The sequence below is a fragment of the Protopterus annectens genome, chromosome 15.part0, assembly GCF_019279795.1.
Source record: "Protopterus annectens isolate FY-2018-M chromosome 15.part0, PAN1.0, whole genome shotgun sequence".
Taxonomy (NCBI): Eukaryota; Metazoa; Chordata; order Ceratodontiformes; family Protopteridae; genus Protopterus; species Protopterus annectens.
In genome coordinates this window covers 762,415,733-762,434,965 of record NC_056749.1, presented here as the reverse complement: position 1 = coordinate 762,434,965, position 19,233 = coordinate 762,415,733, and the positions used below count along the sequence as shown (strand labels likewise).

The following is a 19,233-nucleotide window of genomic DNA, read 5'->3' as shown; positions in this document are numbered from 1 at the left end:
TATGCTGAGAAGGCAACAGCTTGAAAAGACAAAAAGCTGATCTGCAAATGCAGGCTGCCTCCCTACCCTCCCATGAAATGAAAGCAGTCACTGTATGTACAGCCCTATGCTGTTACATGCTGAAATAACATAACATGAAAGCAGTCACTTATGTACAGCCCTATGCTGTTACATGCTGAAATAACATAACATGAAAGCAGTCACTTTATGTACAGCCCTATGCTGTTACATGCTGAAAGAACACAAAATGAAAGCAGTCACTTTATGTATAGCCCTATGCTGTTACACGCTGAAAGAACACAAAATGAAAGCAGTCACTTTATGTATAGCCCTATGCTGTTACATGCTGAAAGAACAAATGAAGACACTCAGGTTTGATCGTGGAAAATGCCAAAGAAAATTCTATGCATATTTAAATAGTTCCATAGACACATCTTCCACTCTCAGAAATAAACACAACACCAAATTTAAAAATAAAGCCCTATGGGCAGTATAATAAAAAAAAAAAATACCCATTGCACATTCTCGCTAAACTAAAACAATGAACTTGGGACTGATTAAATCAACCAAAGTCTGATATGACGTAAAACTATAAACCCAGGTGAAAGATAACCACAAAGTATTTTTTTAACTGTGCTAGAAATCTCAAATAATGACTGGCACTATAGTGAGCTGATAAATTATATCACATACGTGGACAAGATGATGTATTGAATTCACTGGCCAACTAATTCAGATTGAACTTCATCCCACCAATCTTCCAGTATTCTCACATAAAATCCCTGCATCTAAACCCCCTTCAAATCTTTCAACAATTTCTGAAGTTAGTACCCAAGGCCAAGAACATAATGTCTATTGCGACTGGCTAACATAGTAGACTGCCTACTGGTTAGACTGAAACCTGATATGTTGAACCCCCTATAAAGGCCATTCAGTACTAATCTCAAACCAGGTTTTGAGCTGGATGAATGAAAGAATGCAACAGACTTTCATGAAGGTGGGACTTCAATGTGCCCAACATACTCACTATTGTAAGGAAATCCTTTTTCGTTGTACAGCTTATATCTGAAGGTGTATCATCCAGATCCAGGCATATAACTGTTCCCCTCTACTTGGCACTCATTAGGCCAATCACTGAGTGAGTATAATGCAACTTTTGGTATGTACCTGTCCAAACACTCCTCAGAAATGGATGCCATCTAACCCTCAAACATTTAGGAATTATTCCAAAGCAAACCTTGTGTTAATGACTTATACCATGCTAAAATTTCCATCCCCCAAAACAATGTGAACTCTGCTACCACTATGCAAATTGTTTACAGAAACCTTATACCATCATGTAAACAGCTGCACTGAGGTAGCTGTACCCACAAGGAATAAGCAGAGAACCAACACAGATAATAAGCCACCATGGTGGAATCCCAGTATCAACAACTTGTGTAACAAAAGGAGGAAAACCATGGCCAATACCAGGAACTACAATACCCAGAAGGGTATGAAACCCCTCAAACTAAATAAGCAACTCAGAAATCTTATCAAGCCCACCAAAGCCAGATTTAAGGCAGAAATATCCTCAAAGACAAAAGATAATGACAGGGCCTTCATCAGCTTTGTTCACAACCTCAAAGGCAACATGACAGTGTGCTGAACAAATTGTAAATGGAACCACTTAAAAGGAATTAGAGGATATAGCAAACCTGCTGGCTGATAAATCTAATTCCAGTTTCACCCCTTCTTCCCCACATTACCTTTCAGAAGACACCCACGACCATAAATCCTCTGGCTATCACTAGCAAACAAGTCTTCAATGCACTCTCCAAGTCAAAGAATACTACCCTCAATAGGCCCTGATAATATCCTGGGATACCTCTCAGATAGCATGAAACATGAGGTATCAAGCACACTAAAATCACTGTTCAACATTAGCCTACTAATTGGCTTCATGCTTAGTGAATGGAGGACTGCAGTAGTTAATCCTTAGCACAAGGTTTGGCCTTCTACTGAATTGGATAACCACAGACCATAAATCTGACTGGTCTTGTACTTAAACGCATGGAAAGAAGTATCATAGATATTTTAAATAAAGACACAGGGAACCCATTTTCTTATTTACTTCTACAATTATTACAGATATTGAAATAAAATAGCACAAGCACTGATAACCATTTGCTAAATACATTCTCACAATGAAAACAGACTCAGCATGAGCAGTAAACTTCTCTGCCCTTGAAACTCACATTCATTGAAATGGCATGAAAACCCACATTAAAAGAAAATGCATCTGACAGTGGAGGATTAAGTTTACCTTTGAGCTGTTTTCAAACCATAGGTTCCTTGCACACATTTATAGGGCCATGCACACACATGTATGTGTTCTTTGATTCACCCTCATGATAAATTATATTCCTTATATAATACATCACAATTTGTTAGAATGGTGTTTTAAATTTGTAGCTATGAACATTCTTCTAGAAAGCAATGAAACAAAATGTATGAAATAATGATAAAGCTACCCATTTCAGAAAATGTTGACCATAAAATGCCACTCAAACTTCTATCATTATAATCCACCAATATTACTCAAAAAGCATAATCTTTTCAGAAGTAAAAGTCATCCAGATAATTCTACCTTAAAGAGATTTGTAACTAAGAAAAGAGGTTGCTGCTAGCAAACAACTTTGCATTTCAATGTTTCATCTACAAATTCAGTGCCTGCTGCATTTGAAGAATAAATTGTCTGTTACATTACAAATGGTAAGCTGGTAATATTGCAATAGGGAATGACTGACAATCCAAAAACAAGTTACTAGGCATCTTATACAAAGGATGACACATTCAGGAGTGTAGAACCCCTATACCTCCTTAAAATGCACCAAATAATCTGCAGTCAAAATGGCACTGCAATAACAGCACTCCATCTACATGGTGTAGGAGTAAAACCCACAGCCTTCTGCACCAAAGGCAATTATGCTGCTAACCCTGTTTTCAAATTCTGCAACACAAACAGTGACTGCCATTTTGATAAACAAAACAGTTAACTACCAAAATTCGCTGTATACCACAGAAGAGACAAAAAGTGAATTAGCATAAAAAGTTGTAATCTCCGCTTTCATAAAACACTTCATCAGAATGATTAAAACACAGTGCCGCACTCTATTTAAAGCTAAAATGTGAAATCAATTACTACTCAATTACAGTCAATTAAATGTAATTAACAATAAAAAAGTTTTTTAACCATTTATCTTCCTACTTTCTAAAAAACACAATATTTATGCGTTCATTCAGACCTGGTAAAACATTTGCCATTTTATTTGTGGTGAAAACATTTGTTTAAACAAAACAGTTAGTTGCACACTGAAAACAGACTTAGCATGAGCAACAGTAATTTATCTTCCCTTGAAATTCACAATTCCATGAAAATGAAATAAAACTCAGTCCCTTGAAAATGTACTGAAACTCATAATGCCCTGAAAATGTACTGAAACTCAAACTCACAGTTCCTTCAGCAGTCTGGTTGTTGGTATGGCGAATTCAGGCTCTGTCTCCTGTAACCAAGTTACAGGGTCAAGCCTGATCAAGTTAATTGACTAACTTGCCCTCCCCCTTAACTAGAGCATTACACACCATACCTTCATACCTCTCAACCTCTTAGCATAAGAAACCTGGAGAAAGCCTAAAATAGGGACAGATTTTAAATATTGCTCTTACAGACTTAGAAAGTTGCTAGAACAGCATTTGTCTTAGCATGCATTTTCTAAAGAAAACGAAGTAAAACGGAAATGTATGACATTTATTTATTTCAATAGTCAATGATTTGCCAGAAAACCACAAATATTGAGGAATAGGCCAAAAATATAAGGCAAAAATCTGGACAGTTGAGAAGTACGCATATCTCTCTCTCTCTCTTTGTGCAAGAAATCTGGACAAAGCCTGAAATAATGGAGATACAATGGCTCAAAATATGGATCACGCCTCTCAACCGCTACAAACAAGAAATCTGGACAAAGCCAGTAGTAATGGGGGACAAAGGCCCAAAAATAGAGAAACTTTGTAAATATTGCCCTTACAAGATTAGAAAGTTGATATAATTGCAGGTTTTGCATTAGCATGAATTTTCTGAAGCATATAGAGTTTGAAACTCAAATGCCTGCCATTATTTTCTCATTTCAGTCCTCAATAGTTAGCCAGTAATTTGCAAGAAAACAAATTTAGGAGAAATGGAACAAAAATATGAGGCAAAAATCTGGACATTCTGTGAAAATCTGGACAGCTGAGAGGTATGATTAGGGATAGATTTTAAATATTGCTCTTTTTAACTATGAAAGTTGCTGGAATAACAGGATTTGTGCTAGAATGCACTTTCTGAAGAACATAGCGACTTTTGTCCTCCGTGATTTACCAGAAAACCACAAATTTAATGAGAAACAGACCAAAACTATGAGGCTAAATCCAGACAGATGAAAGATATGTTAAACACACATACAGTACACACACACACACACACACACACACACACACACACACACACACACACACACACACACACACACCTACCTACATTCTCACACATACGAAGAACATCGCCCTCTCTTTCATACAACAAACAGCTACTTTACATTCCATACACACACACACACGCGCGCGCACACACACACACACACACACACACACACACACACACACACACACACACACACACACACACACACACACACCTGCTCTCTCACACATAATTAACACACACACATGCACTTTATTTGTAATTCACACAGAACAGCTAGTTCAAATTACATACATACATGTACACACACATACATTTTCTCACTCATCCAGAAACAAATAGAACCTCTACAATAAATTATATAATTGTACATACGCACACATACACACTCACACACACACACTCACACACACATACACACTTTATATCTCATTCAAACAGAATGGCTAGTTCAGCTGACATACACACACACACACACACACACACACACACACACACACACACACACACACACACACACACACACATTTTCTCACTCATACAGAAACAAACGGAACCTGTAGAATAAATAACAAGTGTACACACACGCACACACACACACACACAACACGCACTTTCTCACTCATACAGAAATGAACGGAACCTGTACAATAAATAACATAAGTATATGCGTGCGCACACAGACACACACACACACACACACACCATTCAGTTGAATCAATATTATTCCAGTCTGTTTCTGGTAAATTTAAGTCCCCAGCTAATATTATTCTTCCCTCCTGTGTTTCATATAAGAAATGTATGAATTCCTCTAGGTCATCTGCACTTAACTTTGGTGGTCTGTACACTCCAGCAATTGTTATATGTTCCAGGGTTGTTTTTATTGTCACAGTTACACAGTCTATATTATTGGTGTTATCATTGAACATGTAATAATCACAAGTCTCATAGCTATCTTTAATCCCTATCCTAACACCTCCACCTGATATTTTGTTAGAACGTCTGTTACAGTAAAAACATTTATACCCTGACAGAACTGGTTTCCAGTCATTGTTCTTTAACCATGTTTCACAAACTGTAATAACATCAATCTTGTGGGAATGTAGCAAATTTTCTAATAAAAAACTTTATTATTAATGCTGCTAGCATTAACAACCATCAGAGACCTGGCAAAAATCTTGGCTAGTGTTTGTCAAATATTGCAAAATATCTGCTGCAAAACTTCTCTTCCCTGATCTAGACAAATGCACACCATCCTGTCTGAACACGTGTGCCCAAAAGAAGGCGTGGATGCTCTACACATTTCCATTTTTTAAAACAGGACATTTCTTCCATGTAGGTGTTTATCCAAAAAATCTTTTCATTCACAGTGACCTGACTATCCTTTCTACAGGTGATTTGTGAAAAATATGTCCAAACACCAGTACAAGCTATACTATCTAGGAGGGCTGTCAGTTCCCGACTAACACTCAGAGAATCCTTGTTGCTGACATCATTTGTACCAACATGAATAAAAACAGATCCATACTTTATTACATTAAGGCATTCCAGGGCTTGTTTCACATCTTCTATTTCTGCTCCTGGCAACCATAACACTACTCGATGTTCATTATCATCTCTGCAAATATAAGTATCAGTTCCTCTAATAACTGAATCTCTAATTACAAGACTATCTTTCCTGACCATCTCTGAAGAATCTTCAGCTTCTAATACAGTCATTTCTGCTCTGTCAATTGGTATGAAGGCTAGATCTTCATCACTATTAGTGTTATTAATTCCACTGTTTTCATTGCGTATTAAATTCTCATCCAGCTGGCATTGTAAATCCACAGCTTGAGCCATGTAGTCAACATGTCTTTCTCTTCTTTTTTCTTACAGTAATGTTCTTCAATCCTTCCACGTTCAGTTTTGATTTCTTCCTTTTCACCTGCCCCTTACCCCTTTTTTCTACCTTTTCCATTGGAAAGGTGGTGCCTTTTGCTGTAGACTGAGGGTTTTCTGATAGACAGATATCTTCATTCCCTGTATACAGTGTGTTACATAACAAAGCAGAATCCTTTTTACTACGTATTCTCTTTCCTTTACAGTCATTAATCAGTTTCTTTTTCTTCCTTGTTATTTGTTGAGAACTTCTTCCTTTCTTTCTTTTTTGTTTCCTTCTAAACAAACCGGATCCTCAGATTGCTGAGTACTTGTATCCAGTATTCCATAGTTCTCAGGGGCCTCATCATGTTTCATAGGAGCTGAATGTTCTTTGCAGAAAATAGATGCATCATTTCCTAAATCTGTTCTATTTGTTCTATGCCTAGCCTTATTTAGTTCATCAGTCCAGTCATTAATATATGATACAACAGTTCTCCAAGCCATGGCAGTTGCACAAGTCCAATCATCATCATTAAGTCTAGATTTGCTTCTAACAATGATAAGCAAATCATCCAACTTTTGACACGAGGAACAAAGATCATCAGTGTTATCAGCTGTTACCTTTAAATATGCACAACATTTATTACATTGTACAGGATACTTGTGCACTAGCAAATCGTTAATTGCATACTCATTTAAGGAATCCATATTCAACTTTAATTGAATAAAATATTGCAAAGGGAAAAAAAAGTATACAAAGTCAGTAGCAAAGAATTCAAAGGAATTTAAATCAACTTCTGTGATAAAAATTATACCAGCCATATCCAACTAAATAATAAAATACAATAAAGTTGTTCTGACCATACAAGTTCTATCAGCCAGACAGATGTTGTAATTTCTTTACGCCGCATGCTCACTATAGCTCGCAGGTGCACCTCCTTTTAAAAGTAAAACTAAATAAAACTTCTCTTACCAGTCAACTCCACAACAAATCACAGACTAAGACAGGATTGTTTTGATATGCTCAGAATTTTCCTCTCTGCAGTGTGTGTAAATTTATAGCTGTCTAGGCTCCTTGTGGTGGCTAGAGCTTGCCTGTCCAAAACCTATCTCTTTCTCACAACCAAAAGTGAAACTAAAGGTAAAGAAACAAAATATGAATCAAAGTAAAACTTGTTAATAAGCAGTCTCTTCCTACCTACAAACAGTTAAAAATAGTGATAACAATCGCAATATAAATTCAAATAAAACTGCTCTTACCAGTCAACTCCACAACAAATCACAAACCAAGACAGGATTGTTTTGATATGCTCAGAAGTGTCCTCTGATATGCCCACCTACCTGTTTATAATATGCTAATACATAAATACATGACAAACTATGTGCGCACTGTACATCAGTATCTGATGCTCAAAAAAAACTTTCTGAAACATTTAGCAGGAAATGTAAAACTGTTTACAAGAGGTGTCATATATGCATGCACCAAATGTATAACTCAATAGTGTATATGTTGTGATGATATATTCTATAATAAGCTGCCGTAATGGAGAGGTGAATGACTTTTGTGTGGGACAAAAAATACATATACAAATATTTCAAGAATAGGCATTAATGCCCTTCTAGCCTGCCAATTTACCAATAATTTATTCCCATAGTAAGTGTCCATGCTGTTCTTAAAAATATGTAAGCTAGTAGTTGCTTTAATGTAATCTGGTAGTCTGTTGCATGTATCAGCTGTTCTCTCAGAGAACTAATTAATATACTTCTTACTCCTATAGAATCTTCTGTATAGGTTGTCTGATGATTACCTACTACTTTTTGATAACCCCAAACATTCCCAGAGGTAGATGTCTCTAAATGCCCTTTATATGTGAATAAGATTTCCTCTTAAATATCTATAAGAGGCTCTATAAGTTCAGATATTTTGTTCTTTCATAATAACTTAAAATTTAAGTTAACTTTAAGTTAACTTAAATTTTCACACCCATGAATGTCCTTGGCGTATTTCGGCTGTGCTCTTTCCAGTTTGCTCATACTTGTTTTCTTATAAGATTTCCATACTGTTATTCCATACTCAAGTTTGGGTCTAATATAACTGACAAACAAAGACTTCATCATTTCAGATATCCAAGACTTTATCATTTTTTTATACAACCTACAGTTCTATAACTATCATTAACCAATGGGTTGATATGATTAGAAAAACTCATAGCTGAATCTACCCATGTTACACATAGCCTGAAGATAATGTCACACATACATTTGTTTGTACCTGAAATAACAAAGCAGTTGCAGTCTATATGTCAGTATCATAATATCTTTCAGTTAAAATTTTGCTGGGACCATTTCAAACAGTTTCAGAGACATAGTTGTAAAACAGTAGGGTACACCTACATAACTATTTGGCTGCTTAGTTTTGTGCCATCTAGTTTGTAGTATGCCGGTACTTGCCATGCTGTAGCTGATAACTGAGGTAAACATCGGTATAATTGTATCATCCTGTTGCTGTAACATCAAACTAATATATATATATATATATATATATATATATATATATATATATATATATATTTTATTTTTTCTAGAAGAAGTGATGCTCTTGTAGAAAAAACATCAATTTGACAAGTGCACAGTGCCAGTCACATATTCTGATTGTATCCATTTCATGTGTATTAAAATGCATTTACTTAATGCCTGTTATGTATAGCTGTGTATCTCTGCATTTTATACAGTGAAGATTTACAGGAAAAAAAAACATGGAAGCACTACAGTGATATGGTAGTGTGGAGGTTGGGTGGCATCCTATAAGTCCAGTTACAGCAGCATGTGGTGAGGTGGTATCCTATAAGTCCAATTTAATGAAACTGAAAAAAAATGCAATACTTTCATAACACAGAAATTCAGATAAAAGCATATGTATAATTTCTTCTCAAACTGCAGAGTACTATCGCTACCAAAAAAAGAACAACATTATATTATAATGACAGACTTGAATACTTTCTGTGTGAAGGTGAGAATTTCAATCAAAACTTAAAATGCCAATTTCCTCATCAGTAATCAAGATATAGCAGGTCTATTAGCTCAGAAGGTAGAATAACAGAATCAAGGGCATTTTACATTTGAATGCTCAAGTAACATCATCTGAAATTTTGCTCAAGGTAAAAGATTTTCAAAGTTTTAGTGTTTCATGGGGAGGACATAAAACCGACAAAATGTTTAGCAATAAGGCCACACACTGTTTCCAAAAGGTCAAACCTCTCTGTTCTGATTTTGTTTGTGTTTTATTTTTTTCTCTCTCTTTTTTTTTTTTTTTCTTAATTTTTATTTAATATTTTCCGGTCATTGTTACTAATTTATGCATCCTGAATGTAGTAATCTACCATATGCTTGCATATTGAGTTTGTAAATCAAGTCATATGTGTGTGTCTGTATGAATGTATCTATCTGTTTACAGGATGCCTTAGTCATGGCTGAGGATGTGGGTGGTGGGATCCTCATTAGTCATGGCTGAGGATGTGGGTGGTGGGATCCTCATTAGTCATGGCTGAGGATGTGGGTGGTGGGATCCTCATTAGTCATGGCTGAGGATGTGGGTGGTGGGATCCTCATTAGTCATGGCTGAGGATGTGGGTGGTGGTATCCTCATCAGTCATGGCTGAGGATGTGGGTGGTGGGATCCTCATTAGTCATGGCTGAGGATGTGGGTGGTGGGATCCTCATTAGTCATGGCTGAGGATGTGGGTGGTGGGATCCTCATTAGTCATGGCTGAGGATGTGGGTGGTGGGATCCTCATTAGTCATGGCTGAGGATGTGGGTGGTGGGATCCTCATTAGTCATGGCTGAGGATGTGGGTGGTGGGATCCTCATTAGTCATGGCTGAGGATGTGGGTGGTGGGATCCTCATTAGTCATGGCTGAGGATGTGGGTGGTGGGATCCTCATTAGTCATGGCTGAGGATGTGGGTGGTGGGATCCTCATTAGTCATGGCTGAGGATGTGGGTGGTGGGATCCTCATTAGTCATGGCTGAGGATGTGGGTGGTGGGATCCTCATTAGTCATGGCTGAGGATGTGGGTGGTGGGATCCTCATTAGTCATGGCTGAGGATGTGGGTGGTGGGATCCTCATTAGTCATGGCTGAGGATGTGGGTGGTGCGATCCTCATTAGTCATGGCTGAGGATGTGGGTGGTGGTATCCTCATTAGTCATGGCTGAGGATGTGGGTGGTGGTATCCTCATTAGTCATGGCTGAGGATGTGGGTGGTGGGATCCTCATTAGTCATGGCTGAGGATGTGGGTGGTGGGATCCTCATTAGTCATGACTGAGGATGTGGGTGGTGGGATCCTCATTAGTCATGGCTGAGGATGTGGGTGGTGGGATCCTCATTAGTCATGGCTGAGGATGTGGGTGGTGGGATCCTCATTAGTCATGGCTGAGGATGTGGGTGGTGGTATCCTCATTACTCATGGCTGAGGATGTGGGTGGTGGGATCCTCATTATGATTAGGTGCAGTGTGATCTTGCACTGGTTTCTCCTTAGCACTGCTCAGGCATGAATCAATAACAGTAGTTGCTCTTAGAAGCAGCTGGTTTAGTACGTTTAGGAAGATCTTACGTAAATGATGCTTTAATGATATGCAAATGAGGACTGACTGAAAATACTGCCTTATACTACCTACATTGTTAAGGCAGCTTTCCTAACTGTGTGTGATTCACAGTCACTTTTTATGTGCATTGGTGCCATAGAGGTTCCTCACTAAAATAATCCAGAATATTAGCACACTGTCCTATACAGAGCAACTTAGAGCCCTGTCTCTATACATTGTCTCCTACATGTTGTTGAGAGACAGGCTGTGTTTGGCATATGAAGCATCCTTACATACAACCTTGATAGAGCTTTTAATCATTCACAAAATGAGCTACAACAGAAACACTTGATACAGGGATTTGAACTTTACTTGCAACATAAACAGAACATGCTGATGAGACAACTATGTGACTCAAAGGATCCCAAAGCTCCGGAATAGTCTCTCGATCCATGTGATATAAATTCCATACGTAACCCTGTCCAAATGTAATCTTGACCTTTGGAGGGGAAATTACAAATTCATCACTATGCTTACCCCCATGCCTCTTATAGACAACGACTGACAGTAAACATTCCCTTATAAACAATTGATGGGTAATCATACATTTCTCATGAAACATTCCCTAACTGACATAATCCCCCAGAAAACCTTAAGCAACCTCCTAACAAACATACACCCCCAGGTAAAACACACATGTTACAAGGGGATAGAATTAGGTTGGGTTGTGTGGATAGGCTTATAAATGTCTTGGTAATCATTAAGCTAGCATATACCCTTTAACCTAAGAACCTATGTTTATAAGCCTTATAAAAGACAAAGTCACACATTTTCTATCTACTTTGCCACCCACAGACATGCTGTGCCAACTTGCCTGTTTCATAGTATGATCTGTTTGCCTCATCTGCCAATGCCACTCATTCCCAATAACCTCCCACTGGCCAAGAAGACACAGACATATGGAAAGACTTAGCCATTTTAATTTTGTTGATCAAGAAATGTTGGATTCATTTAGAGTAGAAAGGGACATAAGTACAGGCTTTAGTGAGTATGCATGGCCCAGAGATGAGAAGTGGGGAGACACATGACCTTCTTCTATTTGTTCATATATTGGTGTGTATAGTCCTCACTATACTTACCAAGGAGACCTTCCAAAGGCAAATTGAGGGCACACTGGGTAACTCACAGACTTCTGCCTTGCCATACTCTTGGATAATGTGGATTAGCATAGGTATCTGCCAGTGCTGCCACAGGATTGAGGCAGAACTATGCATGCCTTCTGTGCAATGACACACTTTCCTCCAGTACATGGTGCAATAGATTGCACCCATGTTGCTATTAGGTCCACTTATATGCCACTGTAGGGAGCAGTATCAGAAAAGGAAGGTCTGCCATTCTATCAACTGCCAGGTGGTGTGCTATACATTGGGTGCATCACTAATATGTTGGCCCAGCATCCTGGCTGCTCCTATGATTCTCACAACTAGCATGTCCTTTCTCTGCAGCTTCTTTCTCTCTTTCTTTCTTTCTTTCTTTCTTTCTTTCTTTCTTTCTTTCTTTCTCCTTTGTTGGCTGATTTAGTCCCACTAGGTTAGTGGCCTCTTTTCAGGGGATAGCTGTGGTGCTATTTATACTACTAGGGAAATTTGGCCAGGGTATGAGGAACTTCCTGTACTCATTTGGTAGGTGCTATGAGATTTTTTACAACCACATGAGCTACCACCATCTCAAGCAGATGGCATCTAAAGGATGATATATTCAGGAGTGAGGCACTTACTAATGCTGCACTGCAGTGTCAGCAGACCACTCACCTGGAGTGGGAATAGAACTCACAGCCTATTGGTCTTCCACCACCAAATACAAATGTGATACCTATTGTGTCACTCTTCCTAAAAGTTTGGACACCCCGTCTTTTGTACAGAGCTTTTGTAAACAAGTGGCATACAACTTCAGTATAGTGAGAGCGATACAGGGCATGGCCAGAGCATATATGTATTTTGCTTCCATTACATAAGAGCCGACACCTATATATCTGTTTGAGAAAGAAACTATTTTAGTACCATGCACCTGAAGAAATATATTAGCACAACTTCAAACTGTTCCTTCTCTTGTGTAGAGGTACATCTTGTAGAATGTATCACTTATTAGTAAATCCCCTTTCCTTTTTGGTGTCCTGTCCCTTGTTTGACTTGCAGTTGTTACAGGCTACCCTCTTGAACCCTGACTAATGACACCAGATAATATTTCTAAGGGAACTGGTAAGAAGTACTTCAACACCTCCCTGTCCCATACACAGACTGACATTGAGTGGGTATTTGTCCTGCTGAAAGTCCATTTCCATTGCCTGGATGAGTCTGGCAGTGTCCTTCAGTATGACCCTACTACTGCATGCATGACACCTATCCCATGTTGTATTCTGCACAACATCATCATGCAATGGTGTGGTGCATGACTGCCCCATGGTGGCAGTGCAACTCCCACTAACATCAATGACAACAGTCATGGTAGTGAGGCAGCAGTTGTACTTCACCCCATCCAGCATGCTAATGCAGTAACAGCTACAATGGTAAAGAGGCAACATCTAGTCCACAACAATATGACAGTCACTTACTGAAAGTGGAACAACAAATATCATACAGATAATATCTGATGCATGCAGTGTATTTGTAAGTTATATTGTGTGTTGCATGGCCAAGTTATAGTGTACATCAGACATGTTTTTCTTCATATTCAAATATAATTTTTTATAGAAAATGATGTGAATGGTTTATTACATAATGTGTTGTGGTAGGTTGCAGTGTTTTCTCACTGCCATGCTAAACTGTCAAGTGCCAACAGTATGGTTAATGCTAAAGGCATAACAAATGGTAATGACATTAAATTAAGTACACCTTTTGATATAAACTTCTTTAAAAGTGATTTCTCCCTTTGCCAGTGGTGGAGCAGGAGTGTTGTTTGTGTGAGAAGTGTTATAGCCATATGGCAAATACTAATTGCAAACATTGTGTAGATTATGTATTGCAGCATTTTCCACTTCAGAGAATACAGCACAGTATGAAAGTTGCACAGATACCAGTAAGAAAAGCTCTGTTTTGCTGCTTGTGTGTTGTTACCTACTTTCTATGTTTTCAGATGCAACAGTAAAGGCATTCCTTTGGAAAGTGAGTACTGCATGAGTACCTATTGTTTGCCATAGATAACGGTGATTTTAACCTTACTTATAACATGTCCAATGTGTCTACTTTTGACTATGCTGAGTGGTGCGTGGCCAAATGACAATGTACGTCACACAGTTGCAGTTTTCCTTAACACATACTGTCTCTGTCACATTTGTAGAGCATACTGTTATTGTTACTGGCAGGATTAAAAAGATGTAATAATGCATGCATCATGCTACTGTTAAATTTCCTGTTGCACTGAAGTTACTATTGTATATTGAGATAAACTATGCAAGCATTTTTTTTGTATTATTTTTTCTTGGTTTTCTACTGTGACATCACAGACCTTGATATATAGTGAAGAGTTCTGTATACACGTTCAAGACAGAAAATTGACTGTTGGGTTAATAGTGCCTTGAATTGATTGAGGCCTGAAATGTGACTTACACATCTAAGGTGTCACACACAATGTCCCCTAAGGAGAGTGTGTGTGACAGTCTCAGTAATCATGAGTGAGTGCTGAATGTGAGCTTGATGCCGGGTTACTGCAATGCTGTTATCTGCTAGATACAAGGAGAAACCTCTAGACACTGATCTGCTAGTGCTGTGTGACCTAGACGTCAATCAAAAATTTCTAGCACATGTTTTGGAAGTCTGACGAGGCCTGACTGCTTTCCTTTTGGGTGTGTCCGCTGTAATCCTGACAACTCTTTCTTGGGAATCACATTGAGTGCATCATACTTGTTCTCCATGCATGAAGACAATGCTCTGTCTGCATCCAGCTATATTTCCAGTGTGACTCTAGTAAGACTTTACTACTGTGTGCATATTGGAGGACAAGGACGCTGTGTGCACCATCATACTCAGGACCACTGTAGCATTGTGATGATTTGTACCCCACTGGTAAAGCATTTTCTTAACCCTAAAGCAAATACTGGCCCATAGTTCAACCATTCTCTAACACATAACTCCTTGGAATAGTAATATTTAATTCATGCATGTTAATAATAAAAATTAATGATGTGTAATGGCTGTAGTAGTACTTGTACTCTGTCCTTCATGTCAACCTGCGTTGCAGTTCTTAAATGTATATTTGTAATTAGTTCTTGTTAATGCACACTATCACTTAGATTAATGTACTTCAAATCACTTTTTTGTTGCTGTTCATTTTTCCAAACCTACTGACACCAAAAATTGTGACCAAAAAACACATGCATACAGCAGTAAAAGTGGCACCTTACACTTTCCCGATCCTTTTATTCATTAACAGGTAATATGTTTTATCAGTGATATAATGGTTTTGAAAAGCAGATGGCATTAAGTTATACTGCCTGCTGTGCTTTCCTAATAATGTATGGCTCCTTCCTGTCTAAAATGCTCTACCATCTTACCCCTTTTGCACAAATTTTAGCAAATACTTCTATAAATCTCAGATCAAACTACTGTTTTGATCCATATTCAACAAACATACTGTACTCTGAGCCAAAATATCCTGTACCTTGCAAATATTACTAATGTAATGTAACTAACTTTGTACCTGTCTGCAATTCTACTATTGTAATGTAACTAACTTTGTAACTGTCTTCATGAATACTGTCTCATATGTTAATTAACTAAGGTTCTGTCTAACTGTTAATGTTAACCAAGAGAATGTATTGTAATTATTTGTGGAGCTTTTCTCCCCGGGCCTCCGCTGAAAATGGACCTGTGTCCAGTCGGACTATCCCGGTAAACAAATGTAAAATAAAAATAAATAAAAGAAAAAATAAAAGAATTGCTTTTAGTTAATTTGTGCTTTTTCTGGATTGCTAATAGTGAATATGGATCACCTCAATTAAAAATTGTAGACTAAGGCCGATTGGAGTAAGTCTGGACAGAGTTAGAAACTTCTTAGGTAAATTAGATTCAGTCATACTCAGCTGTATGAACTGCAGTTACACAGACATACATCTTGTTATATTGGCATTAATTTCTTCTTCTGGTTAGGAGCAAGCTGCCCTTGATATATATATATATATATATATATATATATATATATATATATATATATATATATATGGGTTCACTTTAAAATTGAGAAATACTGAAATACCGAATTTCAGTATTTCGAAATTAGAAACCCGAACGTTCACAAACCCAATGGCTCAAAATCGCGTGTACCACAATCCCGACCCTCAAAATATAAAAAAATACAGTCTGGAGTCCATTTTTGTTTTGTTTTCACCCTCCACCATTTAGAAAAACACCCATGAAACACTAACGTGCTGTAAACCTAGGTACACACCATCTCACACCACAAACAAGTGATATCTCCATGACCTGTGCACATCTATGGCTCATAACTGCAGTAAATGTGCTATTGCAAGCAGAAATTCCTCCGTTGTGTACGACTCACAATTGGCCAGGATGTGTTCAAACTGCTGCTGATGTACCATAAGCCTACGTCATTTAGGTGTGGGTGGACTGCCACCACTTAGCCGGCTTCTAAGTTCATCCACCCTATCCTGCTCCCTGGCCAATGTCTGCATAAGCACTCCCAGATCCATTGCTTTTGCCCCCAACAAACACTTCAGTCTCCGGTGCCATGCTTCCACGAAGTTTTGCGTGCGTGGCAAACACAAGGTATTCAAGTTAAACACATTCCAAAATGTGATAGGGAACAGAGGTGGAAACCTCGTAAAACAGGCGGACCTAGTAGCAAATCGGCTTTTCCTCCCCAACACATACCAATCCCCGAAGTATTTCACAAGTTCCTGACCCTTCAAATGAAACCTGCTCTTCAGTTCAGTAAACACCCCTACCACTTCATCCTCTGGTAAGAATGCCAGGGCTATTAAACACTTCACACTCAGCTGGAACCACAAGTTGGTGTTGTACAACCTAGTCAGTCCCAGCTGCTGTACCTTCCGCCATATGTTACGGCTAAAATGGAAGAGACACCCCTTCAATTTCACCCCATTAAAGTTCAGTGCTATACTCTTCTTGGTGGCTAACTCAATGCCACAAACTACAAACCTGAGATCTATTTGGAAACCATGCAGCTCTAACAATTGGAAGATAGCATCCCACATAGCATTGAACACCCACAAAGACTTCTTACTCATTAAACAGTACAATAAGGGCACAAACTTACAATACCCACTGCAGCGTAACACACCGTGGATGCTGTATAACTGTCTACATATCTCCCACCTGTAGAAAAATGTCCCATCCATTAACCAAATCGTGGCATTACTAAGATCATACAAGTTATTGACTGTGGTGATCACCAACACAATATTTTCTCCACTAGTATCACTGATACTCTTTTGTATAAATCTGCCTGTTTTGAGTGCATACTCCTCCACATTTAGATTTTGTAACATTACATACCTATTTCGGATCCCTCTGGTGCACTTACATCTTACCTTTCCCACTTGCTGAAGCAAAGCTCTTCTGTTTGGGAGAAGAGGCACTACATCTAGAGAAGTGGTGGCTAGCATGTCTTAAACCACTAAACACGGTGCATCCAGTGAGATGTGTGCTCTCTCCTTCAAGTCCGCACAGATACCATACCTCTCAGCCTCTGTTGGGTCCCCTGCATGCATGTGTGCTGTGCTTTTCAAAAGTTCTTCCCCTTGCACTTCATAGCCTCTTCCACTTACAGCACCAATAATTCCTCCGAGGCGCTGTCTTTTCAAGGTGGTAGATGTACCCTTCTATTATGAGGACATCCTTTCCTTTCTGTGATTTCACCCTGGTGTATGTGTCGCCCACATTCCCTGGTGGAGTTGTAGTGTTGGACGCCATGATACTGTCGGTACAACGTACAGCTGGTTCACCGGACAGGAGGCTTATATCCTTACTGGACAGTATTCTGGGAATTCGAGATTGTGATACTGCGATTCTGAGCCATCGGGTTTGTGAACGTTTGGGTTTCTAATTTCGAAATACTGAAATTCAGTATTTCAAAATTTTAAAGTGAACCCATATATATATATATATGTGTGTGTGTGTGTGTGTGTGTGTGAGTGTGCATGCCAAAGCTGTTTATTTGTACATGCACAGTGGCATGTTGCATTTTTGCCAATCAACACTGGATGTATTCAGTTATAAGCAGTACAACTATATAGACAAAATCTCCCCAAAACAAAAACAAAAAAAGCCTTCAGCAATAAGTGTCCTGCTAGTACACAGCAATCTGGTTTTCATTCATTTACCTGATCAAACAATAGCATTATAAAACATAATGAAATTGCATGTCAGTGCTCCATTACTGTTATTCCACAGAACCTTTACACTGCTGTCATTTCCGTATGTATTACCCTGATTTGGGTGTATGGTCTGGTGGTCAAGGTGATGTGACACCCCAGACAGTGTGGGTCACACCATTTGATACCCTTTGTCAGGCTTACATACATCACTCTTCTTATGAGACTTTGCAAGATTAACTTCAGTTACAGGCCAGGGTCGAGCCTACAGATGGCCATATACGGACACCAAAGTCTACTTCTACCTGCTACAGGTCTCAAAACTGCACAAATTGGAGATGGTACTGCTAGTTCTGAATGGAGAAAGATTTACGTTTTACAGGAGTTCTGGGATCACCTGTCATCCTTTTCAGGCATAGCTCTCAACTGTGCAGATTTTTGTCTCATATTTTCAGCCTGTTTATCATAAAATTTGTGGTTTTCTGACAAATCACCAAATATTGAAGTCATTAAATCAAGACAGGCATTTGAGTTTCAGATTTCAGTTAGTTCAGAAAATACATGCTGACAGAAATCCTGTTATTCTAGCATTTTTTCTAAATAAATTAATGTAGAAGTAATTTGGGTCTATATTATACGCTCAAAGAGACTTTACTTCGAACATATAATCATCGACACTTAAAGACTGAACGCTCTTAAGTGCGAACGGCCATGATTGCAAATTTTTTCCCCAGGAAAAAAATTCACGGGGCCGTACACAAAAAAATAGAAACTTCAAAACCCTAATCAAGTCGGGCACTTCACCTCCCACACCCCCCAGATGTGGGGGGGGGGGCTATGCCCCCCACACCCCTAACTAAATATACCAACTCCGAGATCACTCTGTATTGGAGAAAGGGGCAATTCCTGATTACGGCCAACTGAAATTTTTTCCCA

General features: G+C 38.6%; 1 protein-coding gene across 1 annotated transcript in view; it reads right to left on the bottom strand.

Moving 5' to 3' along the window:
* Window positions 1-19,233, bottom strand: part of LOC122790049 (gamma-aminobutyric acid receptor subunit alpha-3-like) — a 1,812,576-nt gene that overhangs the window by 922,546 nt on the left and 870,797 nt on the right. Inside the window, exons 9-10 of the mRNA XM_044057615.1 lie at window positions 13,543-13,555; window positions 4,826-4,848 (exon numbers count right to left, since the gene is read on the bottom strand). Of these exons, the coding sequence (XP_043913550.1) occupies window positions 4,826-4,848; window positions 13,543-13,555 (36 nt within the window). The remainder of the gene's footprint in view (window positions 1-4,825; window positions 4,849-13,542; window positions 13,556-19,233) is intronic.